At 39.8% G+C, this 25,886-nt stretch overlaps 1 protein-coding gene across 1 annotated transcript in view; it reads left to right on the top strand.

Annotated features, from left to right (window-relative positions):
* Positions 1 to 25,886, top strand: part of FREM3 (FRAS1 related extracellular matrix 3) — a 90,568-nt gene that overhangs the window by 52,539 nt on the left and 12,143 nt on the right. The window contains exons 4-6 of the mRNA XM_059393654.1: positions 2,850 to 3,080; positions 5,802 to 5,927; positions 16,157 to 16,408. Of these exons, the coding sequence (XP_059249637.1) occupies positions 2,850 to 3,080; positions 5,802 to 5,927; positions 16,157 to 16,408 (609 nt within the window). The remainder of the gene's footprint in view (positions 1 to 2,849; positions 3,081 to 5,801; positions 5,928 to 16,156; positions 16,409 to 25,886) is intronic.

The following is a 25,886-nucleotide window of genomic DNA, read 5'->3' as shown; positions in this document are numbered from 1 at the left end:
TCTGGCTTTGCCCTGCAATTAAGTTCTAAATTCTTCTAAAACATTTACAGGATCAAATTTTTCTATGTGCTACAAAGACCTATGTCTCCTTGGGGTAAACAGATATAAATACCTGTCATCGTCATCATTAATAATTAGTAATAATGGTTCTAATAATGCATTAGATTTTTATGACATATTCAGCTGCCACCACTTCCACAGATCATTTTGTCTTTATTTTCATAAGCTACTGAGAAGACAGATAGGAGTGTGTTATCTTCATTTTACAAATGAGCATTCTGAGCTTCCCAGGCATTTGGAATCTAATCAGAGACCTGCCAACATATCAAAGCTGTTGGAGAGAAACCAGAAGGAGGTGTCTGAGAATAGGCAATGAAGAAAAGGCAAGCTTTTCCCCAGTCACCTCTTTAGGCCTGAGGCTCTGGGATAGAACTGTTCCCCTACAAGAGGTCAGTGAAAGAGCACTCTGATTTCTAGGTGGCCCCTAGCCTCAGTCTACACTGCAGGTCACTTTGTCAACCCACAGTGGAATTTGCCAGAGTAACTTGAGCTGAAATACGTTTCCTTTCTCTTTTTTTTTTTTTTTTCTCTTTCTCTTGTAGGGTTCTGTCTTTATAATTCTTTTACCTCAGGGATTTCCCAGGGGCACAAGATTTGGGTTACTATGACAAGGACTATTTTCATATCCTACTCAAGAAAAAACTCATCTATCTGTCTAGGACCATTTGGATAGCGGTGGAGTCAACTCCTGAGAGAGGTGTCCCCAGCTCCCTACCTGAACCAGCCCCTACACAGGTGCTATCCCCGGTCTCTGCTTTATTCTTTATAGCGCTGAGCATCCCTGGCAAGCATCACATGTCCATCTGTCTACTGTCTGTCCTCCTCAGTAGATTTCCAGCTCCACTATGGCAGATGCTACAATCTGGGTTATGTCGAACTTTGAACACAGCACAGGGCATACAGTAGTCACCCAATCTGTGTTGTTAAGTGAGCTACATATAATCCACTCTTCTGTCCTACAACACATTCCTTAAAAAACCACATCAACACCACACTAGAGAACCTTACTCAGTGCTCCAAGAAGCCCTCCTAGTCCCCTCACCCCAGCCCATGCTGGGTTCTTTGTGGATTAAATATGATGAGTGCAAATCAATCTAGCATAATCGCTGGCCTACATTAAATACTCAGTAAATGTTAACTATCATTATTGTACCATGGCACTCACTAAATAGAGTTGAAATCATTTGTTTCTTACTCTTAGGGGTAGTAGTGGCTCTGCCGAATTCAGCTTTGCCTCCTCAGCACCTCACACTGAGCCGATGTTCACCAAATATTAATGGTCACAGGCCTACTCTGTTTACACAGCGATCCCAGGACCTACACTGAGGCTGTGGCTAAGGACACCACTCCCTCCTCCTCATCTTCTCCGAGTCCAACACAGGGGCACAGGAGGCGCTTCCTCAATGTCGAACATTTATTCTCAGCTACCAAACCAGTACTGATGCAAGCCTTCTTCAAACAGTTTTAAGAAGTCAACGTGTGCTCTCTTATCTTGGACATTATAGGTTTGGGTGTCTTTTCAAGATATCAGGTTCTGAGAGTAAGTAGAGGGAAGGACAAAAGGAGCTACGCACCTCATTTTATATAAAGCTTTTCACAGTAGCGGGTACTGCTCCAGGGTGGGTAGTAATATTTGATTTCACATATTCGAACAACGGCAGAGTCTTCCTCTTATAATGAGACCCAAAGTGAGGAGGTACAGGTATTCTTGCTTCACTAGACATTCATTCAGATGTTAAAATCACAACCAAAAAATATAGAATACTGTGGAACTTTTTGTGGTGAGGGGAGCCTCTCTTCAGTGTGGAGGGGGTAGTACCTTTCACCTTGTGTCTCACTTTGAATACTTTCAACACTATGTTGCTGCTGTTCCGTTTCTTTAGTGAGTCATTAATTCCTATTTCCTAACAGACCTCAAAACTGTCCCCCCCCCTCCATTTTTACCAACAGCATCCTACATGTCTGCAAATCGCTATCAATCCTCTTACAATTATAAATTACTAAACACAGGAGGATTCAAGCCACCATGAGTAAAGATCCACATGAGAAAAAAATTAATTATGTTAATTAAAACTATTGAAATTACTAGATGCAAAATAATCACCCCCCAAAATGTTTATGGAATACTAATTCCATGCCAAGCACTGTTGTGATCACCAGGAGTGCATCAGTGAACAAAACAGCTGAAGATCTCCACCTCCATACAGTGCCCATTCTGGTGCTTTCTCTGGAAGCTGGAATGGTTTCATCCCATCTCTGAATCCTGAGCACCTGATAGAATTTGGCATATCAGATGCCCTCGGTAATTATTTATAAAATAAATCAGTTAATGACTGTTCTCTGTTCTCTCCTGTCTCTCCTCTTTTCCTGCTTCCCTCTCGCTTCCCTCCACTTTTGCTTATATAAACTCTTAGCCAATAAGTATAGTTTAGAAATGTCTTTTGGGAACATTAAAACAGGTACCTGTTACTGTTTTTCATCAGCAGAAGAATCCACTTTGAAAGAATCTTTCTGGGGCATCTGGGTGGCTCAGTGGGTTAAAGCCTCTGCCTTTGGCTCAGGTCATGATCTCAGGGTCCTGGGATCAAGCCCAGCATCTGGCTCTCTGCTTAGCAGGGAGCCTGCTGTCTCCTCTCTCTCTCTCTCTCTCTCTCTCTCTGCCTCCTTCTCTGCCTACTTATAATCTCTGTCTGTCAAATAAATAAATAAAATCTTTAAAAAAAAAAAAAGAAAGAATCTTTCTTCAGTCACTTGGCTTTATTACATTCATAATTTCCCACTTTTTTTAGGCATTGAAACCAAAGATGAAACTGCAAAAAAAGATAAAGATTTTAAAGGAAAGTCTCAGAAACAGGTCCACTTCAAACCTGGACAGACTACTGCCACATGGAGGGTGAGAATTATATCTGACAATGAATATGAGGCTTCAGAGACCTTTCAGATCATTCTGTTGAACCCTGTCATGGCTGCACTGGAGTCTCCAGAAATGGCAACTGTTGAAATTGTCGACCCTGGGGATGGTATGTGGTTCCTGCTGATATGATTTATTAACCAGTACATGTTCCTGCATCTGTTTCAGGCATGTATACCTCCCTGAGGCTCCATAAGCCAAGGAACATGTTCATACCATTTAGGTTTTAAAGTTAAGCGATCACTTTAAGGCAGTAATTTTTCTTTTGCTCCTAGGATTTTTGAAAAGGAATCTAGCAGATTGAAATAGACGTGACTTTATAAGCATTTCTTTAAAATATGCACGAGCCTTCATAGTTTGCTCTCTACACACACAGTATGGTGCCGCTTTGCCCCCAGATCCTCAAGACTCCTTCCAGGCCACTATCTTCCCACCATTTTCAGGGAGCACCTCACAGATCAGGGAGGGACTTTAGATATCCCTTATCCTAGATGTGGCTGCTGGACACCAGTCAACTTGTTGGCTTTACCACGTGTTCCACAAAGTTCTGTTAGAGTTGTGCATCATATTCTTGAATTCACAGACGCATTTGATTCATTTATTCATTCATTGGTACAGCAAATATCTCCCAAGATAAATTAAAAAGGGAAAAATTTTTAACTAATAATTGTGCCATTGGCTGCCCCTTTTCCTGAAAGGAGAAGAATACTACCTTAAGGAAGGTTTTAGTATTCATCTTTGAATTTTAATTAGACACATTGATTGTCTTAATAGTTGAAAGAATTCAGGCATCCCCTAGAATTACATGACTTACTACCAGAGCGTAAGTCTTAGTTAAATTCACAAGAATGCATGAAGAGTCCTCTGTATTTGTATGTTCCAAACTGCATTATAGAGAACAATGATATAATAGAATTTCTACAACAGGATCACAAAGCTTTCCATGGACCAAATAAATCTAGAAACTGTTTCAAATATCTTCCTTCCTTCGAATATCATAATTTATACTAGCATATTAAAATTTCTAAGAAATTTTCCTACAAAGAAACCTGTTTAACTTCATTTAATCAGTTTTCCCAAACTAGACTATAGACTTTTTAAAAATTTATTGTCCCCAAGGAGTATCCTATAGTTTCTTATAGTCTCTTACTGTCTCTTATAGTTTTCTCTAAATACAATTTGGGAAATACCATTCTATATACTTTGGGTTTTGGCAGACAAAAGTACAAAATGTTGCCCCATTATCCAATGAACAAGGTATCTTATCAGTTTTGTTGATAACAACACTTAGACCCATGACTCAATTAGGAAAGCCCAATGTTAGGATACATGGCTAAAGCAGGCAAGAGTTCAGAGGTAAGAAAGTAGAGAGATCACCATAGCCTTAAGCAGTTAAGCTTCCCGGAAGAGGAAGGATTTGAGCTGAGTCTTAAAGAGTGAATGGGATTTGGATTCATAGATGAAAGAGAGCAGGCTTTTCAAAACGGGAAAATAGAGAACATGTCTGAACAACTCAGTATTAATATATTTTTCCAGTTTTTTAACATGATACTAATACCTTTAATTTACTTTCAGCTTCTTCAAAAGATGTCAAGACAGTAGACTACTGTAGAAGGGTAAAATGGCAGAAAGAAAATTATCACTGGTCTTTTCCTCTGTAAATCAATACCACTATTTTCTTAGAGGTAGATATCAGTATCTGTTGAAACTAATTTAGGCAGCAAAATAAAGAAGAAAAAAATTAACCCATGATTACTAGACAATTCAACATCGAATTCTGGATTATAACTTAGTAATAGCTCCAAAAGAAGAAACGATGTCTATTATAATATTTTTCCTTCTTGCTCCCAAGGGGAAGAATCTATGTATATATATATATATACATATATATATATATATGTGTATATATATATATACATATATATATATATATGTTATGAAGGAAAGAACTGAAGAAGTTAAATGTGGTTTGATCCATTGTCCACTTCACTCTGGGAGTAGGAACAACCCATTTAAATTTCTATTTTTTTAAAACAAACCCATACATTTAATTGCACAATGCATGCTTAATGAATAGCCTTGGCAAATGTTGAAAAACCCAAAGGAAAATACCACATATAATTCCATCAACAAGAGATAACCAATATTCATATTTATATTTCAGTGAATGTTCTGATGATGTGTATACATGCAGAAATATACACACGTGTGTGTACATACAGACGCACACACAGAGCTCAGTAGACCCCAATGGGTATGTTATTTTAAAGATTAAAGGTAGGAATATGTTAACTATACCAGAACTAAAATAAAAAGCTTAATAAGAAAATTAAGAGAAAACCAGTAACTTATTTTTCTCAAAATATTAATTGGCCAGTGTCCTCCACACAATATCAGTACAATAAGTGTTGAATAAAATGTTTGTTGAATAAAGCAGGGAAAAAAATGTTTTCTGCATTAATCAATTAGATTACTTGACAGTTGAAAGCATCACAAAATTATATATAAGCAGTAAAAGTAAAGCAAGGGTAGAAATGTGTGATCTCTAGAAGACCTAAAATTTGATTTAATTGTTGCAAGATTTTCCCTTCCATTTTAGTGCTAGCTTTCCTTTTAAACCTTTCGAAAGCCTCCCAAACCCAATTCCACTGCTTTTCTAGCTCCACTTAATATGAAACATTTTCTATCCCAACTACATCTCATATGGTTAATCATGTTTGAAAAATGTAGGGGTCAAAGACTATGCACATTTCTACTCAGTTTAAAATATCACCAGTTATCACCAGTCCACTTGAAGTCTTGCTGAAGTATTTTCTACCATCTTTTCTAGAATCAACGGTTTATATTCCAGAGGCAGAATACAAAATAGAGGAGCATGTTGGAGAGCTTTTGATTCCAGTAAGACGGTCTGGGGATGCTAGCCAAGAACTAACGGTCATTTGCTCTACACATGAAGGTAGGAGGCTTTGCGGGGTGCTGACATCCAGGAATAAGATTCTCAGGCAGAACTGTGGGGCTGTGGGGAGTAGTTGGGTGGTAAGCCAAGCGTGTGGAGGACGGAAGCCTGGATCAGCCCGGGACCCTACCCTGCTGCCTGACAAACTTGTGACCATATGCAGGTGCCCTAATTCGGCTATAGCTGCTCTCTTGAACCAAGGGTAAAATTTCACTGGAAATTGGGCCAAAAAAATATGTTGTAACTACCTCATAAAGTTGTTTGAGGGTCAAATGAGACATTTTATGTGAAAATAGTTTATATATGCTGGTAGAAAATATAAATAAGGGATTCTTATTTTTAATAGCCCTCATTGCACCTAAGAAACAAAGTAAAATAGTCTGTATGTGCTACTCAGTCTCTTCTTCTCCTCCCTCTCTACTCTCAACAATGAAAAATGTCCCCTAATCATGGGCCCAGGTGTCCTTATCCCTCAAAACAACGTCACATTCTTTCTGACCTCTCCATTTCTATGCAGTCAAAATTTAGCTGTCCTCTGTCCAATCTGTCAAGGTTGTATTTTTTTCACTCATTAGAACTAAGTAATAGACAAAAACGATGGACCTATAAGAAGACCACACAAATGAGAAAAAGAATAAACTATAAAAGTAAACTACATATTTCTACACTCACACCATATTTCATCTCCGACATCAGAAGTGTGCAGGTTTTTCCCATACCAAGCAATTCTCCAGTTTCTGCACACGTCAGCTGGGTGTCCTAAAATTTATTTCGGATGACATCTACCTGGAGATAACACAGACCCTACAGGGTAAGGGCTCCATCCCACCAGACAACATAGTTGTCACTGTGTTTCTGACCTACTGGAGGTTCCCACTACCCTTGTTTGGGTTTGATAATTTTCTAGAATAGTCTACAAAAACTCAGGAAACCATTTACTTCCTAGATTACAGGTTTGCTGTAAAGGATACAACTCAGAAACCACCAGATGGAAGAAATGGACAGGCAAGGTTATGTGGAAAGGGGCACAGAGCTCCCTTGTCCTCTCTGGGCGTGTCCCCTTCCTAGCACCTAGAGGTGTTCAGCAACCCTCAAGCTTTCTGAACACGTTGGTTAGGCTTTTTTTTTCTGGAGACTTCATCACATAGGCATGGTTGATTAAATTATTGGCCATTGGTGATTAAATCATCCCCCAGCTCCCCTTCCTTCCCTGGGCTTTAGGGGTGGGGCTGAAAATTCTAAGCCTCTATCACTGGTTGGTTTCTCCAGCAACCAGTGTCCCACCCCCAATGCTATCTAGGAGCCCCCACCACCACTCATCTCATTAGCATGCAAAAAGACAAATCACTTCAAAGATTCTAGGGTTTGAGGAGCTTGTGTGCCAGGAAACAGGAACAGAAAACAAATATATATATTACTTATGTCCCAGGCTAATTTATTCAGAGCTCACTATAGCTATGGGGTCAGCCACCATCACTTGCATTTGGCAGAGATTCAAAGGCAGGCAGAGGAGTGCACAGCTTCATAATGGAAAAAAAGGGAAGGCATCCCTTGATTGGAGGCTGTTGGCTTAAGGAAGCTGGAGGCCTACATGTTTGATTAGAGAAGTATGTTTGGCTTTCTCTGGTTGGTCCTAAATTGGAAGCCAGGGCAAAAATTAGCGAAGCTGGCGGTTACTAAGTCCTGACCTTTTGCAGCCAAATGTCGCAAGAGGTAGTGGTTTCACATCATAGATGGGTGGCTGCAGAGGGTGGGTCAGATTTCTGTTTTTATATATGGCCTGACCACAGTCCGTTCATTTGTGCAATCTCTCCAAATCTATGCTCACACTTCCTAAACACCTAACAATTCAGGACACAGCCCCCACAATTGAGAATCATCTACCCAATCTATTAATAGTGCCAAGGTTGAGGAAAAGAATGAGAATAAATTCTCCTCTGCCCTGAGGACAAGGAATTTGGCAGTAAGCAGGTAATTCATTTTGAGATTTTTCAAAGCCAACTACAAGGACAAGACATCTTCGAGATCTTCACATTTGTTTTTGGCTTTATATCCAGACATAAATGTCCCTGTTCATTAAAGCCTGTTCTTTTAACTAAGACTCCCCTCTCCCCTGGCATCAGACACTGCCAGCTACATGTAACTTACATTTTAATGTGAATGTTATCCCGCACAGGAAGTGAAAAGCAAGGAGAAGAAATTACAAGGTGAGGCAGTCCTTGAGGTCTTCTTTGCCAGGTGATCCCTGGGAGGACATGCTTTACTCTCTCTTCCAACTCCAGTCTGGGCTCTATTTCAAGTCTTAGAATGAATGAGGACCTGGGCATGCAGGGGAGGGGCTGCAGCTGGGCAGAGACCTGTGCTCATCCTCTGCTCTAGGCTTCCAGCTGGGCTTCTTCTGATACCAGTGGCATATTCTCTGCCCACACTACTCATACGGTCTGGAAGACAAGGGTTCTAGAGTTTCCCAGATGTGAATGGGAGAAATGAGGGGGTAAATAGACCAACTTGGAAGATCAGTTGCAATTGCTAAACTGGAAAGGACCACCAAGGTCTGCCCATCCCTCTGCTTCTGGAAAGAGCTGCATTGTGGAAAGATCAGCAGAACAAACTAGGAAATTCAGAAGGTTTGGCAATGAGTCATTTAGAATAAAGGGATGTGTCCATTCCACATGGGAGAAGCTACACCCAGATCTAGCTTCCCATAGAACTCCTCAGTGGGACCCAACTTCCAATAAAGTCTCTCATTTCAAGACGGATATTCCCAGAAAACTCCCTACTTAGCTGGGACACACAATTCAGACTGCTCAGTACCTGAGTCTTGACCCACACAAAAGATAGTTCTCGTGCTTTCAGTAAAAAATAAAAATAAGTTTAAAAAGTATAACAGGGCCAAGGCCTTTCCATGGAGTACAAAGCCACGGTGTTCATGGTCACACCAATTCTGGCACACCTCTCTGGAATCACAGGAGACAGAGAACTTGTAAATTTTGTATGCACATTTGAGTGCCATTGTGGTATCTATCCTCACTTAATCCCCACAGATACTAAAAAATCTCAGAGAGTAAGAGTTTAATTTGGTTATTTAAAGATTTATTTGTTTTTGAGAGAGAGAGAGAGCATGGGGGAAGAGGCAGAAGGAGAGAGAGAGAGAGTCTTTCTTTTTTCTTATAATTTTTTAATTTTTTATGAACATATAATGTATTATTAACCCCAGGGGTACAGGTCTGTGAATCGCCAGACTTACACACTTCACAGCACTCACCATAGCACATACCCTCCCCAATCTCCATACTTCACCACCCTCTCCCTACCCTCCTCCCCCAGCAACCCTTAGTTTGTTTTGTGAGATTAAGAGTTTCTTATGGCTTATCTCCCTTCTGATCCCATCTTGTTTCATTTATTCTTTTCCTACCCCCCAAAACCCCCACATTGCATCTCCACTTCCTCATATCAGGGAGATGATATGATAGTTGTCTTTCTCCGATTGACTTATTTCTCTCAGCATAATACCTTCTAGTTCCATCCATGTCATCACAAATGGCAAGATTTCATTTCTTTTGATGGCTGCATCATATATATATATATATATATATATATATATATATATATATATCATATCTTCTTTATCCATTCATCTGTTGACGGACATCTAGGTTCTTCCCATAGTTTGGCTATTGTGGACACTGCTGCTATAAACATTCAGGTGCACATGCCCCTTCAGATCACTACATTTGTATCTTTAGGATAAATACCCAGTAGTGCAATTGCTGGGTCATAGGGTATCTCTATTTTCAACTTTTTGAGGAACTTCCATGCTGTTTTCCAGAGTGGTTGCACCAGTTTGCATTCCCACCAACAGTGTAGGAGGGTTCCCCTTTCTCCACATCCTCACCAGCATCTGTCATTTCCTTACTTGTTAATTTTAGCCATTCTGACTGGTGTGAGGTGGTATCTCATTGTGGTTTTGATTTGTATTTCCCTGATGCCAAATGACGTGGAGCACTTTTTCATGTGTCTGTTAACCGTCTGGATATCTTCTTTGCAGAAATGTCTGTTCATGTCCTCTACCCATTTCTTGATTGGATTATTTGTTCTTTGGGTGTTGAGTTTGATAAGCTCTTTATAGCTTTTGGATACTAGCCCTTTATCTGATATGTCATTTGCAAATATCTTCTCCCATTCTGTCAGTTGCCTTTTGGTTTTGTTAACTGTTTCCTTTGCCGTGCAAAAGCTTTTGATCTTGATGAAGTCCCAATAGTTTATTTTTGCCCTTACTTCCCTTGCTTTGGCGATATTCCTAGGAAGACGTTGCTGCAGGTGAGGTCGAAGAGGTTGCTGCCTGTATTCTCCTCAAGGATTTTGATGGATTCCTTGTGAGAGAGTCTTAAGCAGACTCCTCACTGAGTGTAGAGCCCAGTCTGGGGCTTGATCTCCACAACCCCAAGATCATGATCTGAGCCGAAACCAGGAGCCTGATGCTTAACCGACTGTACCACACAAGCACCCCTTAATTTGGTTGTTTAAACTTTTATGGAATATTTATTTAAAATTAATCTTCACTAATTCTTATTGTCATGAGTAAATTAAGCATAAACTGTATGAACGGTTGAATGGAAAGCAAATGCATGCTTTTTAACTTAGTAGTAATTTACAAATACCAAATGCATATGACACCTACTGCTAGATAAAGGGAGTGACTCATTTTATGTTGTGCTTTGAAGGGAATGCCAAGGTCCCACCATTAAAGTTTCAGTCTGCTATGGAATTGCCTGTCCTTGCTACCTGTCTGTAAGGTCCATCATCAGTATTCTGGGACAGTGATATAAGAACATTGTATTTAAAAAAAAAAAAAAAATTCTTTGGGAGAAGAAGAGCTGAAGGGATTAACTCCCCTCCATGATGAAGAACTGTAACTCTCTAGTGAAATGTTTTAAGCTCAAGGATACCTTGGGAACTATGTGTGCAAATCAGTTCTTGGCCCTGTTTTATTCTTAAGATAGATGAAATTTATCTTTTTTTTCTTCTTCTCAATAGTCACTTCCTTGTTAGGAAACTGCTCTTATTGGGGGGAAAAAAAAAAAAACAGCCAATGAAGAGCAAACCACAGAACCTAAAACCAACAATCCAGGAATGGTGCCGAATCATCCGCGGTTTTGGTCAGCCCCAAGTCAAATAGTTTGAGGTTTTTAAATGATCGACTTTATCCATTTGCAAAGGACCGTGTGGTGAACCACAGGCCATGGTCCAGCCCACTTCTCTGATTGGGCTGTTTCTCTGGGTCATGTTAAGGAGGAGGTAGACAGCACATGATTCTGAGCAGGTTCCAAGCACATCCAAACAGAAGACTTTCTCCTTTTTTTTTTCCCTTGAAAAAAAAAAAAAAAACTCTGTGCCTATTTACTTGGTTATAAGAGTGTTCATAGGTTGTAGAAGCTACACCTTGGATCAACTAGAAGATTCTTGACTGGAGGCTTGCTGAGGGCAAACTCCTTCAGTTTTTATTTCAACCTCAGTCCTGCAGTTCTAGATTGACAGTTATTTTCTCCCAGCATTTTGAATTGTTAGTGTCTTCCAGCTCCCACTGTTGTTGTTAAAAAGGCTACCCATGGTTTAAAGTCATCTTTGCAGTGATCTGTCTTTTCTATGCGTTTAAGGTCTTCTCGCATTTATTTGACTGAGTCTGTGAAAGATCTGAGGACTTTACGTGTGGAGGCTTTCCTCCAAGGAGGATTTGTGTTGCTTCCTCCAGGATTTAAGAGCAGTGCTGACCCAGAAACACTCCTGCTCACCTCCATCCCAGGCTTAACTACAGAGTTTCGGGTTCTGGAAGCGGATGGAGCCTCAGGGCAGGACGCAGCGCCCCCTGCAGGGATGATGCTGTACTTGTTCTCACGACCACACGGCTTCTACGTGGAATTCACTTCTCTAGCTTTATGACATTTGGGGTTTAGAGGTTTTAGAATATTGTTTTTCTTTTATTCTGGCCCTTGGTGATTTTCTTTACTCCTATGAGCACAGAAAAGCCAGAATAACATTTCTTCTGCATGTTTTGTGCTGGGAGAGCTTCCCAGAGTACCTAATTAGCCGCAGTACTGGGAACAGTGTCCCAAAGACTCTTCTAGACAGCACTCCCATGCTGCTCCAACTCAGCGTTCCCCACACTTCCTTTCTCTCCACTTGCGCCCCCCACCTGTCCCAGTCACAGACCCTCCCGGCCGTGACATGGACTGTGCCCAGGGCTTCTGACAATGACCTGTCCAACCAGGAGTTAAATGCTGCGTTTTTAAACAAGGTGATTTCCTGTCGTGCTGCCTTATAAAAATCTATACTAAAGGGAATATGTATGTTTAAAATAATGTAAAATTAAGTAATATAATAACTAAAGATAATGTGGAGAAGTAAAAATGCCCCATCAGGAGATGGATCTTTGACTCACAGATAAGTCTCCAGGGTGTTCTCTGCCTCAATTTTCTCATTGATAAAATGCCCTTGCCACCCCATAAAGTTATCAAATACCATAATATAGTGATGATTCTATTGCCCTTTAGTATAGTTTCTTGAGAGGGCTTTCTCTGACTTTAAGTATGATCTATGATCTTTATAAAGCAAATGTACTATGTGGCCACAGAAACTGAGCCATATATGTTCTCTATAAAGAAAAAATTGTTTTGTTTTTTTAAAATAACTTCATAGATTCTCAGACTCCCAGTAACAGAGTCTGAGATGGGTGTGGATCGGGTAAAATCTATGCCATCATCATCAACGATGCAGTGGCATGCTGGATCCTGCTAGAAACTGAGGGTAAGAGTCAGTTGTGTATGTCGTCATCCCAAATCTAGGTTCTGACTTCACACTGATATTTACATGGCAAAAATCGGCAAAGGCTACTTTTTGGTATTTTGTTTATTGGGAGAGCTAGCTGTTAGACGTTACCAGCAAACATTCTTGCTGGTGCTGCTGGAGGGGAGAGGGTAGTTCTTAGGTTAGTATGAAATGAATCCTCAGATCTAACCTTAATTTTGGAGATCTGAACGGTACTCACGAGACAGTCCATCCTGCCTCATAATCTACCTTCGAAAGCAACAAGAGACCTATTATATGAGAGCCTTCTCTAATGTTCCCTGCAAAAATGCTATAGAACAACACTGGCTGTAAGACTTGAGGCCCAGTTGCTAAAGTGTCTTTTTGAAAACAACCAGGAACACCATTCCTACTCCTTGGACATGCTTCACTATTACACAAGAGATACATACAGACTCTTGCCAAGGACCTGTTCTTATTCCTCAGGTTATAGTTAATGTTTTCAGAACAGAATTTTCTCTCTGAATTCCTGGGAATTCTTAACTTGCTACCAATAAAACAGTGCTTTGATTTAAATTGAAATAAATACCAGTAGTCTCTGTTCTTGACTACTACATATAACTGATCATTGGTTTTCCAAAGTAAAATTTCCAGAATCCTAGGAAGACTGGGTCATTTAGATAAACTGAATTTTTTTTATTAAATGAGAAGTAAATTAGACTCTTTTCTATCAATGCTGGTGTTTTAAAAAATTTTGCTGGGTGGGCCTGGGTGGCTCAGGCAGTTAAGCAGCAGAGCCTTGATTCCAGCTCAGCTCATGATCTCTGGGCCCTGGACTCAAGCCCCAGGCTCGGGCTCCATGCTCAACCAAGAGTCTGCTTGAGGTTCTCTCTCTCTCTCTCTCTCTCCCTCTGCCCCTGTGCCCATACACACACACACTCTCTCTCCCTTTCCATGAATAAATAAATAAATCTTTTTTTTAACTTGCTAAAAAATGCTGAAATGTACTGTTTTACTTTTTCTTTTAGCAGAGTTCCATGGCCAAACGATTTTCAGTAAGAGTTATATTTCAGTCTTTCACTGAAGCCGGAAAGCTACCTATTTAAATGAATGTCTCTTTCACCAAGTGGATCAATCAGCTAAAAAAATTGAACGGAAAAGGGGAAAATCCCACTCACTTTTGTTTTATGAACTATGATAAATCATTATTTGACCGTTCACTAGACAAAATACATTGCAAAAAAGATTTAATAAAGATAGTTGCTATTTAGTAACGATAACATTAGAGACTCACTATGCAAGTTCAGTGTGTATCTACTTTTAGTATTTATCCTGAGGAGCTAAATGTGCAGTTTCTGATAAAGTGGTTTTTTCACATCAGCTGTCATATCAACATTCTGCACACCAGATGACTAGGGGAAAGAAAAAAGTGTATTCTCATGTATCATCCCTTCTAAACTTTGCACTCTTAGAAAAGCATCCCAAAGGTTGTTTGTTATCTAATCAGATTATTATAGACTTTATGTCCTTTTTTCCATTTTGTGTGTATATTCTGAAGCTTAAAAAGTCTCCCCAGTAGGGTGCCATCATGTCCTGTGAGCATCTTGTCTTGGAGCCACTTACCTCTCTGTTTAACTGGGAAGTGTTTTTCTCTAGTGCTTGTTGATGGCCTTGCCTCTGACATCCTAAGGACCAGCCTCTCCTTCCTGACTTGGCTCAGAAAGCTTTTCAATGCATGGATTTCACAGGACTGAAGCAGGAGGGAACGTCATGAAGGAACAAATTTCAAAACACAGGCTGGCACTGGGACTTGGTTAGCTTCCCCAGAATCTGCTCATCCTCCCCCTGCCCCACCCACTGCCATAGCTATCCATGTCTAGCAGTTCCTGCCCTCTGCCTTTGTAAACAAGTTTTCTTCTCATCAGCCCCTCTGACTCTAACCTTTTATTAAGTTCCCAGAATAACCAAACAGTCCATTTGTTACTACCTGATAATTCTAAAATTTGTTCTATTGAAAAGTCATCCTGAAACATTTTGTGAGTTAGTGCCCCTCACAGCAAAACCTAGAAAGTCAATTTGGAAAGCATTTTCATTTTTTAACAAGTTGTACGTAGACATGCATGTAGATATCAACTTATATTTATATTGACTCCCATTAGCAAGAAGACTGTGGACATTGGCATTAGCCCTCAGGTACGCATTTACCACAGCTACAAGAAAGAGAGACCCTTGCAAGACTAGAGTGTCAGTTCAGAGGTTCACTGCTATATCCCCACTGCTTCTCAATAAGAGAAGTGTGGTGAGAAACATTTAGGCTTTTAAAAATTGCTTATTTAATAAATTGAGTTATTTTACAACACTCTTTGTTCTACCTCAATCTGGTCTGCCTAAGTCATTTAGGTTACTGTGACTACTTTCTACTCTTTCAGCTCTCAATCTGTGTGTTGCTATTTTTTTAATACTGCAAAAAAAATGCACTGACTTGAACTCTTAGGATCAAGGTGGGGATTGGAAGATGGTACAGTTACTATGGAAGACAGTACAGAAGTTGCTCAAAAAATCAAAAATAGAACTGCTACATGGTCCAGCAATTCCATTTCTGGGTATATATCCAAAGAAGTTTAAAGCAAAGTTGAAGAGATCTTTGCACACCCTTATTTGTAGCAACATTCATTCACAATAGCCAAGGTGAAGCAACCCAAGTATTCATGGACAAATGGATGGATAGACAAAACGTGGTTTATACACACAATGGACTACTAATCAGTCTTAAAAAAAAAAAAAAAAGGAAAAAAATCCCATCACATGCTACTACATGGATGAAGCTTGAGGACACTGTGCTCAATGAAAAAGCCAGTCACCAAAAAAAAACTTAATAAAAAAAAAATTCCACTAACATGAAGTACCTAGAGTTGACAAATTCATGGTGATTGCCAGAAACTGGGAGTGGGGTGGGGAGAAGGAAATGGAAATTTGTTATTATTTAATGAGCATATAGTTTCCATTTTGCAGCTCTGCCACTGCAGGAAGGGTCTGCACCATGACCACCTCATGGTTCTCTGGTTCTCATCTCTCCACACTTCAGTGTTCCCATCTGTAACATGAACAAATTGAGATAAACCAGGCCTAGGATTTTACGATCCTTCAGTTTATTTAGCCCCTAATCCAAACAGACCTTATTCAATACATACCCTGTTTAGAGACCACTAACTGTGGATCATGTCAAAATACCAGGGTTGGCTCTGAAAGCTTTCTAATTACAATATTAATATCTGTGACTGTCAGAGATAGTTGTGATTTATAAGTCATACAACATTGTGCTCAATGCTATTACATCAAAAGAGTTTGAAGAACCAGTGGGGAACAGGTTTCCTACTTAATTCCATTTCTTTTCACCTTCTCTGTTCCATCTCATGTTCCTATAGGTTCTGCCACAGGCTCCATTCCTTCCACAGTGTTATCTTTCTCCGACTACATCTCTCGTCCAGAAGGCCACACCAGCATCGTCCACTTTGACAAGGATGAGATTGAGAAGAGCTGCCGGGTCTTGATCATCGATGACTCCCTCTATGAACAGGAAGAATTCTTTAGCATTTCACTGAGCCTGCCAATGGGAGGGCGACTGGGAGCCCAGTTCCCCACCACCAAGGTGGTTATCCTAGCTGATGGTGGTGATGGTAAGTCCATTTCCTGCTTTCAACTCTTGGCAATAACTGTCTTCTTCTTACACTCTTCTTCTTACACTGTCCTTCAACAGTTGAGAGACAAATCTCACTTAAATTATCTATTAAAGGAATATTTGGTGTTCCTCTTTCTCCAAAAGCTGTGAATGGCTTGTCAAATATGTAGATATCACCAACACCAAAAACAAAATAGCAGTTCAGGGAGATAAAATATCTGTGTATAACTTTACTAGGAAAAAAAAAAAAAAAGCCTAAGAAATGACCTAAGACTTGAAAAGAAGCCAAGAAGAGGACCAAAGTTTAGTATCTGGTTCCCCAAACAGGACTGCCCACAGGGACCCTCATCTTAATAGCACAAGGGAGGCGGGGGGGGGGGGGGGGTTGCTCACAGCAGGAGGTACTTGAGTTTCAGATGGTACAGGGGTCCCATGGAGCACCCATGTATAAGCACCCAGACTTCTCTTCCTACCCCTATGTGCCAGGGAATTTGGCTCCAATTCCTAGGGAGCCCAGCTGAAATTCAGCCAGAGAAGAGGGGGTGTTCCTCACACCTCAACACCAACCCCATGCCCCAGATATGGTAAGAAGTAATAAGCTCAGTATGATTTTCCTAGGTCTCCATTGCCCTTTTTACCAGAGGCACTTTCAAAAGAGATAATGTAGGTCAAGCCAGAGGCAGGATCAGACTATTTTATTACTGTCTCAAACTGCTTCATCTCTCAAATGTGCCTCTATCAGGATTGGAGTGGTCATGAGGTGCCGTGTTCAGATCTAGACAAGATTAAAATGACTGCTACCTCAGACCCAAAATTAGGGTGACTGCTTTATGGCTACACACAGAGCTTCTGTAAAACTGAGAGCTGAGTCAAGAGACAGAGTAGGGGCTGGAGAGTGCACACACCCTAGCTGGTAGGGTAGATGTGTTCCATGTTCTGGGTGACATGATGCTTTTCTAGCCACCAAAGAATGAAGGAAGATAGGAGTGTGATCAAAGGTTTTTTTTTTTTTTTATTTGTTTGGTCTCTTAAGTGGGTTTATTTGTTGATGTTGTGTCCTATGGACAAAATCTCAGAGTTGTACAACAGACTAATTTGGCTCCATTAAGAGGATAAAAATCATCATGAACGTAGGTCCATTCCAAAACATATTTTCACAAGTATCAAGGGCTAAGGATAAGTATAGACCCTGAGGCCTAGGATTCCTTTATTTTGTACTTTTCTTTTCAAAAATTTCTCCATTAGAATTAAGAGAATGATTGTTTTTCTTCAAATGTATGAATTTTCACAGTATGGAAATTTAGAATTTGTATTATCTTCTCTTCTAAACCAAAAAGTTATTAGGAAGTGTCTACTAAGAATATCAATATGATTATCCAGTTTTTCTGGAAAGAGAAATGTTATTCATAGTCTTAGATGTAAATTATCTCTTGTCGTCCCAAAAGAAGTAAAGGAAAATCTGAGTAAATTTAACTAGTTGAGACTCCTGAAAAATCCAATACCTCAAGTCTATTTGATAAATATGAAGGGCAGTCTGAAAGGAAAGAATGATGATATGGTGTTTTGTGGTTTTTGAAGCTCAAATGAAAGACTAGATTCTTTTTAATATCAGGGTTATGATTATGATTAGGATTAGGACTAGAGCACCTAACTCTTACTGAGAACTAGGGGAAATTTGCTGGCCTGAGTTCCAGAGACTGAGAAATTCAGGGCAAAACAAGAAGAAAGAGAGAAGGACTTCTTAGATAATTCTACATAATTTTTTTTTCTTAGTAGCTCTTTCCTTTCCAACCAATTCTCAGTTTTCTCTAGGGAGAAGGACTTCACATGAAAAGATGGAAATCTATAAAAAGAAAGTTTCAAATTCCTTTTCCCTTCACTATGATACCTCTCTCTATTGCCAGAAAGGTGATGTCAGTACAATCTGAGTTTTCTTTGCTGGACCTAGTTATTGTTCCAAGTATACAAGGAAAAATAAAAAAGGGCAGGAGAAAAATGAAATAGAATCAGGAAGTGAAATGCCAAAGTGATGAGAGCCTGCACTGGGAGCTTAGAGACTTGGATCCTGAACCTGGGCACCACTACCAATCCAGGTGACCCTGGAGCTCTTTGCCCCTCAAGCTCTGTAGAGCTCAATTTGCCAATTCATAGAAGAAGGAGGTTTAAATGTGTTGTCTCTAGGGACCCTTCCATCTCTAGAATTTGATGGTTCTTGAAGTCATTTTAAGATGAAGGTTTTAGTTAATTAATACTCCTATCCATAAAATGAAGTACCCTGCAGAAGATTTGAGTATTTTTTAAATAAAATTTTTCATGGACTTAGAAGCTTGTGTTAAAATTTTACTACTAAAAATTCGGATAAAGAACAGAACTAATCATTGAACTTGAATGGTCTTGTGATTCAGGCTATCCATTTTGTCTTCTATTTCTCCAAGGTTTCTCCCAAATAAATAAATTCCTATTATTTGACTCATGATATTTTTTCCTACTTGGGTGCTAGGAGACCTCCAAAAGTAAAGCTGTATAGTTTTTCGTGTTTTAACATTTTCCAAGCATAGAATGAGTTACACTTTGATAAGGAAATACATTACAGTCCCATCCACATATTTAGAAAGACATGTTTATTAAAAATCTTCCTGAAAAACTAAAGCAAAATTCAAGAATAAGATTGACTTTCAATGATTCTCTTTTTTCCCAACAAGAAGTATATTTCCTTCAACCTCTTTACCTAACACTTTCTAAGACTTTATAAAAAAAAAAAAAAAACAGAATGTACCCTAAAACTACAAACACTAGAAATGGTCATAAATGATGAGACAAACAAGAAAATTCGCAGGTCTCAGCATGGACTACAACTTTGTTGGTGAGCTCAAAACTGAGTTTACTCATGGAACTTGGACAGAGCTTCCTGACCCACATGTCAATGTTTGTATGTGCAGTAAGACATGAATGGCTGTCAAGGGGTTGGACATGCAAGTTCATTGGTCAGTGTGGTAGGTGGAATAATAGCCCCCAAATGAATCCATATCCTAATCCCTAAAATTCATTAGTATGTTACCTTACTTGGGAAAGACTGTAGATGGGATTAAATTGAGGATCCTGAGATGGATAGATTAGCCTGGATTATCCAAGTAGGCCCAATATAATCACAAAGGTCCTTATAAAAGAGAGGCAGGAGGATCAGTGAGAGAAAAATGTGACGATGGAGCCACAAATATCAGGGCTTGCTTCATTAATTCTCTGTATATCCTGGTAACCCACTTTAGCTACATTTTTCTCTCTCTTTGACTATGTCATTTATATTTCAAGTAATAAATTTATATATTTAAGTCATGGTGGCCACCGATACAACAGGTTGACTAATCAAATTCCAGTAGTGAAAGCCAGAAATGCCTGAGATGAATTTTGTTAATGCCACGGCATTATATGAACAACAGAGTCATTATGTGAACAATAAATTAAGATGAACTAAAGGGGACTAACCTGTAGGGGTAACTGTGCACAGGAACATTGCTAGGTGAATTGGGGAGACCCCGGACCCTGAGGCCTAGGCTTACCCTATCCCAAAGATGTTGCCAAAGGCATGTGGTCTTATCACAAGAGAGAATTCAAGGACAGACACAACACAAGGGATGAGCAACACAAGGAGGAATATTTATTTAAGCAAAATTGCACTCAAGATGCGAGAACAGGCAAAGGAGAGGGACAGAGAGACAGCGGCAGAGAGAGATACACACCCCACAGTTTGGGTTTCTATCTTTTATTGAAACTTGTTAACAAGAGGGGTGGAATATTCGTTACTTGGGGTGGGAATTTCTGGGAAGCAGGGTTTTGTGCCTTATTTGTCTTCCTTATTTGGTCAAGGATTTCCAGCCTGCCTTGTCAGCCATCTTGTGTCTGTCTGGGTTGATCTGACTTCCTGTGCTTTGTTTTGGAGTGCTGCCAGGACTGGCCTCTGACTTTCCCAACAGCTGGGCATGGCTTCCTCTTTACTGGCCTCCAGGAATCTTATTACACCTAACAGCCTCTAACAGGAATGTGCAAAAATAAATAGAAGTATTAGTATCTGTTTCTTGAAGAAATATTTTCTCTTTGAGTACTGACATATCTCCACTTACTTTTTACTTTAAAACCATAGTAGTTTTAAATTTTCCCATGGTTAGAACAGAGAAATTGTGAACTCTCCAACACCAATATTAAAAAAAAGGAAAAAAATAGAACAAAAAGGGAAGAAAATCAACACAACGTCCAGTATATGATACATAATAACTTGTAGTATTATTTGAAATGATTTTAGTAGATACTTAAATAATTAATTCATTCAAGTAACATTTTCAGTGGCCTATTGTGCACTTAATATAGAACCACAAAGTCATTAAGGTCTTTCTTCTGCCTTCTGTCACATCTGACTTGAACTGTATGTAATTAGACTATTCTCAAACCCATGGAGGCTTTTGAATGCGGGGAAAAATCATGTGCAGAAATAATTGGAAGGCTTTTAGTTCAGTATAATCAATCGTAATCACTACACATTTTTCTGAGCCAGTCACTGTTAATAAGTGTTGAATCCAGGAAACCTGCTTTCAGATACTAAAATATTTATTGAAGATTGAACACTTTGCTAAGCTTAAAAATACCCCAACACCCATTCGTTAACATATCTTTTTTCTTAAAAGAGACTCTACATGGGTAGCAACCTCATAAGCAGGAAATCATTTGAAAAGCGTGGGATCTTAGCAACACCATCAAGCCACAGAAACACCTCTATTCCTGGGAAAATACTGCTAGGGATCCTGGACCCTCAAGGTCCATGGTCAGAATACTCTTCCTTTCAACATGGCTGAAAGGGGGCAGCCCATTCCTTCTTCCTCCAGCTGCTTTCCCTTTTCTGGGTTCCACACAAAGTGAACTTCAGCCAAAACAGTTTTGCTACAGATGTGACCATACTAATCTAGCCACACTCTTCCAAGGCAGCCTGGTGATGTTCCCTTAGCCCAAGACTGACTCTACTGAGTCAGTGCCCTAGGATATCCTAATCTCCTTGGTCAGAATTAATGATATTTCTGAAAAGGCTTTCTGTAAAATTCTAAAGAGTGGCTTCCTCCCCCTTCGGGTCCCCAGCAGGCATTCATTTAGCAGCTGTCCTTGAATGACTACTGTGGGAACTATTTGCACTTTGGTCACTAGAGTAAAGACATTCAGAGGTTTTGCCATTCGTGACGCTAATGGTTCCTTTGAATATTACCACTTCATCTTCTCCTTGAGAAAACATCCACGGTGTTATTAGCATACCTACCACATGATCATAATCTTTTGAAATATTGATGTGAAACAGTAATTCCCCTAATTCGGTTTTAAGCATTAAACTTTTATCAAACTCTAATGTGTATTGTATCTCAGGTAGTAATAAGGTTGTCATTTCAACCAGGAATAAAAACAAGTGTCGTACAAAATTGACGATTTGGGGAAATACGGAGGAAAGTGTATGCTCGTTTTCCAGGGTCACGATTTTGTATGTAATTGGCCATAGTCTGGGCACTTATTAAATACCAATAGTGCTTTCTCTATTTAGATGTGTCACGTCCATCATCATGTATCAAAAGCATGTTTTCATTTAGGCCAACTGGTGACACAGTGTCCAGCAATCTAAAAATGTGCTCAAGTAAGTCGAAGGAAAATGTTATTTTTTTCTAGTTAGAATTGGGATGAAATGGGTGGTTTTGGGGGAGTTTTGTTGTTGTTGTTTGGTTGGTTTGGAGTTTAGATAATTTTTTTTTAGAGTTTATTTATTTATTTGACAGAGAGTGATCCCAAGTAGGCAGAGGCAGGCAGAGAGAGGGGGGAAGCAGGCTCCCTGCTGAGCAAAGAGCCCGATGCAGTGCTAGATCCCAGGACCCTGAGATCAGAACCTGAGCTGAAGGCAGAGGCTTAACCCACTGAGCCACCCAGGTGTCCCTGGATAATTTTTTTAATGGAAGAATAGTATGTTCCATTAGTTTCACAACACAGTGATCTGACAGCTCTGCGTTGTTATGTTCATCGCCAGCATAACAGCCATCAGTCACCATACACAGCTATTACAATACTAATGACTATATTCCCTGTGCTTTACCTTTTCAGGGATCCAATATTTTCATTCTGTTTAGCTAGATTCTGAGAAATGTTTTGCTTCCTTAAACAGAGAACAGATATCCCTTGTCAAATGCCAAATATCCCTTGTTAAAAAAGGAATATCTCTGTAAGGGGAACTACTGTGGAGTAATGCTAAGAAAAGAAATCGTCCATGCAAACCTGGGTGGTTCAGTGGGTTAAGCCTCTGCCTTCGGCTCAGGTCACCATCTCAGGGTCCTGGGATCGAGCCCTGCATCCGTCTCTCTGCTTAGCAGGGAGCCTGCTTCCCCCTCTCTCTCTGCCTGCTGTTCTGCCTACTTGTGATCTCTCTCTCTCTCTCTCTGTCAAATAAATAAACAAATAAATCTTTAAAAAAATAAATAAGGGAAAAGGAAAGAAATCGTACAAAAGAAGAAGCAACCTAACCACCCAAGATCTTGGACCTACCTGCCACAGGAACCCTTATAAAAAACATCAGCTGCATGAGGCCCGACACCAGAGAACACGGCCAATAAGTTAGCTGAATGCACAGCAGGCTTCATATGCATTCACTATGCTTCAGACTTTAGCTTCCAGGGGCTATACCAGGGTCAGGAGGGAACTGAGGACACTTGTTAATTAGCAAATTATGTCTGTTTTATATATAAACACTTAAACAGGTTTCTGCTTTTCTACCAAGGATGGGGTTTTTTTTCCCATTTTTAGCATGTACTTTGAAAACTTACAATCTGCTACAAAAAGAATTGATGTCCAGTTTCATAGAAGGCTGTTAGTTTCGTCCTGAGGCAATAAGATTTGCATAACATGCATAAAATTTTCCTATAAAGATTACCAGCTAGATTATTATCTTCATCATTAAAAGGGTAGCTAACAGAATAAGGACAGATTTAAGAAAACATTGTAAAGAAAAATGGTACATAATCCAAGTGTCACTTTGGTGAAATCAGCACATCCAACTTTTTTTTTAAATATGGTTAATACCGTTGCATGGACTAAGATCAACTTCAACACATAAATGTTTTTAAAACTTGAGAGACATATTGTGGTGCTGTAAAACCAGGAACCATTTGGAAGGAAGAGCATCGCTATTGGTAGGACAATTGCCATAGGCTTTACGAGTAGGAAAAATTTATTTCAGGTCTTATTCTTCAACTTGGGTGCCATAGTTCACCTTTTGAAGCTTGCACTTTCATAAGATGTATTTTGGTTATTTTGCACTGATTGCCACTGTTGGCTTGCACGTGTCTTTCTGGATACGCTTGCTGCATTTGACATGGTGACCCCTTATTCTTCTCACTACTCTCTGCTCTTGATTTTCCTGGTTCTATTCCTCTTGTGCTATCAGTTTTGTCCTCCCCTTCCTCTCCCCCGCCCTCCTCCCTCCCTTCTTCCTTCCTTCCTTTCTTTTCATTTCTTTTTCTTTTTTTTTTTTTTTGTCTCTCTTTTGAGCCCTTTCCCATCTACCAGTTCCCTTAAAGTTTGATGCCCCCACTAAAATTCCCTTTATTCATCCATGTGGAGGATTATATCACCTATTACAGGATTGACTGCAACTTATGTGCTAAACCGCTCAAATCTTATCTCCAGCCCTGACCTGAATTGAACCCCGAATTCACACATTAAAGCCCTCGACCTATCTACTTGGATATCCCATCACATATCATCTCTGACCCTCCCTTACCCCCATTACAGACTCTTTCCCCTCCTATTTACCATCTAAGTTATTGACAGTCCCACTCCCACATCCACAGAGCATCCTAGAAGCCCCCTACATCTAACCACTGGGTGCTGCTCAGGGCACTTAACACATTCTTCTCCCACTTCAATCTTAATACTGGTGCATAGTTCAAACCATGCTCATGTCTTACTTGGATAATTGCAAAAGTTTCCTAATTGGTAACCTTAACTCTTCCTTAAATCTGTGGCTCACACTGAAGTTAGATATCCAGAAACAACAACAATAACAACAACAAACCCGACCATATTTCCACTGCTTAAAATTGGTCCCCACATGCTATAGAGTCTAAAACGTAAAGACCCACCCACTTCAAATGGTCCATGTCCCTGCCGGATCTGGCTTCTACCTTCCTCTCTCACCGATTCCCAACAACTCCTTACTCTCATCGCATACATCACTTAGAAACAAATGCTTGTTTTCCCCCCCAGACACTGGGCTTCTTCAGTCTTATATGACTTTTCCATATTAACCACTTTGGAACATTCCTCCCACCTTTCCCATTGGTCCATTCTCATTCATCCTTCAGATCTAGCACAGCTTCGTTTCTCTCCGTACTCCTCTGAGCCTTGAGGCTGGTTCCTTCTTTTGTCAAAGCACTCGGGAGCTAACTGACTGAAATGGATGTGGTCACCCTCTCATACCGAAAACACCTCAACAACAAAAACTGCGTTTTTCTCTACACCCCTAGTAGCTACCACAGTGCTTAGAGCATAGAGAGGATGCTCAGGAGATGCTTCACCAAACAACAAAAAATTGAATTTGACTACATGAAGCCTGATATTAAAGAATTAATATTGACTCACAGGCATCACCTTTTTCTTTTCTAAGAATTCAGAAATCATTCTAGAATTTTTCTAGAGAGTAAGCTTACCAGTTTGCTTCTAGATTTTATTGTATTTTCTCTGCTGAGGTAACTGAAAAAATCATTTTCCTAGCTTCCATCTTTGGACATCTATCCTGTCCTGAGTGGTTTCTCAAAGTTTACCAATAATGTTCCTGTCACTTCATCTGCAAGTCCCTTTTGTATCTTGTCATGAAATTTCTCCGAATCTGGACATTGAGTTAATATTAAATGATGGTCATGTCTCTTTTGAGAGCTTCACTTCCCAACTTGTCATATTCTTTTTCCTTTATTTCCTCTAGAAGAGAATTCTCTTTGAAAGGAGATTAAAAACACATTTACGGCTGTGGAATCAATTTAATATAAGGATGATGTGGTCAAAACATCATACACTCATAAGTGCCCACCCTTAGGGATTACTGCCCCCGTCTCAGTTCTTCAGACAGAGTGAGGCCAAAGAGAACTGGAGATACTGCTGGGCAATGCAGAGGAACTGTTTCCTCTATTTCAACAAATCCCCTGATGCTCAAGACACAGAGCATCTCAGAAGAGTTTCATGCACTTTTTCTCTAAGTGACACCATCCTCCTCTTACATCTGGTATCTGACCATATTCATAGAGACTTGATCCATTTTTTTCTCTGCACAGCAGCGTAAGTGACCCAGATGTGTTTTCCCTTTCTTACTTTTTTTTTTAATTTTTTATTTTTTATAAACATATATTTTTATCCCCAGGGGTACAGGTCTGTGAATCACCAGGTTTACACACTTCACAGCACTCACCAAA

The sequence above is a fragment of the Mustela nigripes genome, chromosome 1, assembly GCF_022355385.1.
Source record: "Mustela nigripes isolate SB6536 chromosome 1, MUSNIG.SB6536, whole genome shotgun sequence".
NCBI classification, from domain to species: Eukaryota; Metazoa; Chordata; class Mammalia; order Carnivora; family Mustelidae; genus Mustela; species Mustela nigripes.
The sequence above is the reverse complement of the archived record's forward strand: the minus strand, read 5'-3'. Positions and strand labels throughout refer to the sequence as shown.